Source organism: Hipposideros armiger, unplaced genomic scaffold, assembly GCF_001890085.2.
Source record: "Hipposideros armiger isolate ML-2016 unplaced genomic scaffold, ASM189008v1 scaffold_1192, whole genome shotgun sequence".
In the NCBI taxonomy this organism is placed as follows: domain Eukaryota; kingdom Metazoa; phylum Chordata; class Mammalia; order Chiroptera; family Hipposideridae; genus Hipposideros; species Hipposideros armiger.
This window is the reverse complement of record NW_017732542.1, coordinates 123,981-126,119: the sequence shown is the minus strand read 5'-3', so window position 1 is coordinate 126,119 and position 2,139 is coordinate 123,981. Positions and strand designations below refer to the sequence as shown.

Below are 2,139 nucleotides of genomic sequence, written 5' to 3'. Positions count from 1 at the left end.
GAGGGCAGTGTCACTGGCCCTCATGTGTGGAATCTGAACCGGGGCCCACTGGCGTCCCAAGCCAGCTCCTAACCACCGCGCCACTTGGCCAGCCCGAAAGTTTGACTCCTAATAGGATCAGGTTATATCCCAATTGTTGGCAGAGGCGTTTTCAAATTACCTGTATGGTATTTGGTTTAGATTTTACATGGAAAGGACCTTAAACTGTTTTTTTTTTTGTTGTTGTTGTTGTTTTTGTCTGAAAATAGGCCACCAAGGCACATATAAAACTCAACACTAAGAAGCTTTATCAAGCAGATGGGTATGCAGTGAAAGAACTATTGAAGATCACCTCTGTCCTTTATAATGCTATGAAGACCAAAGGGATGGAGGGCTCTAAAATAGGAGAGGATGATATCAGCAAGTTCAAGTTTGACCTTGGCTCAAAGGTAAGGACAATGCAAGGCTTTGTGAGGGACAGAATGTGTATTTCTCAAACTCTGAAATGGAGCAGGTCATATACTCACCACTTCTTTCCTTACTCCTTGATTGAGGGCAGTTTGGTAGCTTTGTGCTCATCAGCAATTGGATAAAAGCAGAAGTCACAATAAATTAATTCAACTCTTTACTGAAGGCCTGGTGTTTGCCAGGCACTGTTCACATGCTGGGGACACAGACAGGCATGAACATCAGGGACAGAAACCTTCTGTTCTCTGGCTCAATCAGGGAGTCAGACTAAACCGCAAAGCAGAAGGAATGGCAGGCCAGATGTGGTAAATGTGTGGAGAATATTAAAGCACAGTGAGGTATCTTTTTTTTTTTTTTAAAGATTTTATTGGGGAATTGGGGGAGGGGAACAGCGTTGGAGAATCAGGGAAGGGGAACAGACAGGTAGACAAATTGCTGTTTTGTTCTTCAGTCTTTTGTGGAGGATGTCGCTTCACTGGCCCATGTTGGTATTATCATTGCGCTCTTCCCGGGTGAGGCAATTGGTCACCGGTCATTGGTCGGCCGCTCACAGTGGCTCATGGCAGCTCTCGCCTGCTGCCGGCCACTTACGCTGGCTGCCAGCCACTCACGTAGCTCTCAGTAGCCCACTGCAGCCCTGCTGCAGCCTACGCAGTCGCCGGCGACTCACAGCAGCCCAGCTCCAGGTTGAGCTGTTGTTGTTCATCAGCTTAGCTGTAGAGGGCGCAGCATCACTGGCCCTCAATGTGGGATCCGAACCGCGGCCCTGCTGCTCAGAGCTGGCGCTCCCAAGCAAGCTCTTAACCAGCTGAGCCACTCAGCCGGCCCACAGTGAGGTATCTTAAATGGGGAGATAGGATGTCCTCAGGGATTGCATGACCTGAAGGAGGGAAGGAGTAGTCTTGCAGTGGAGGGGGAAAATGTCCTCTGGTAAAAGTGTGCTTTGCGTGTTTGAGGAAATGCAAGGGGGCCATGTGACGAGAGCAAGGAGGGGAGGCAGTGACAGACCCCATGGTGCCTGGAAAGCCACTGTAAAAACTTTTCTCTGAGGTAGAAAATCATAGAGTTTAGAGCAGAGAAGTATGTGATTTAAAACTTTATATTGAAAGGATCACTCTTCTGGGTGGAGATCAGACTGAAGAGTGAGGCAAAGGAGACACCTGGTAGAAAGCCAGAGATGATGGTAACTTGGAGCAGAGTGGTTATGCCAGTGGATGTCAAGAGTTCAGCTGAGGGGCCGGCCGGGTGGTGCGTTGGTTAAGAGCTCTGAGCAGCAGGGCCCGGGTTTGGATCCCACATGGGGGCCAGTGACGCTGCCCTCTACAGCTAAGATAGTGAACAGTGGCTCGACCTGGAGCTGGGCTGCCGTGAGTTGCCGACGGCGTAGGCTGCAGCCCCTGCTGCAGTGGGCTGCCATGAGCTACCGTGAGTGGCTGGCAGCCAGCGTGAGTGTGAGTGGCTGGCAGCCGGTGTGAGTGGCTGGCAGCCGGTGTGAGCTGCAAAGAGCCGCAGTGCAGAGTCCGGCGACCGATCTGCCTCACCTGGGAAGAGTGCAATGATAATACCAACAAGGGCCAGTGAAGTGACGTCCTCCACAACTAGACTGAAGAACAAAAGGACAGCAACTTTCTGTTCCCCTTCCCCGATTCCCCAACACTGTTCCCCTCCCCCAATTCCCCAATAAAATCTTTT

General features: G+C 50.8%; 1 protein-coding gene across 2 annotated transcripts in view; it reads left to right on the top strand.

Moving 5' to 3' along the window:
- The window catches only part of IFT38 (intraflagellar transport 38), a 51,773-nt gene that overhangs the window by 2,880 nt on the left and 46,754 nt on the right, over positions 1–2,139 (top strand). For both annotated transcript variants that reach the window (XM_019632899.1, XM_019632898.1), the window contains exon 2: positions 249–428. In XM_019632899.1, coding sequence (XP_019488444.1) covers positions 351–428 — 78 coding nt within the window. In that variant the 5' untranslated portion in view covers positions 249–350. The remainder of the gene's footprint in view (positions 1–248; positions 429–2,139) is intronic.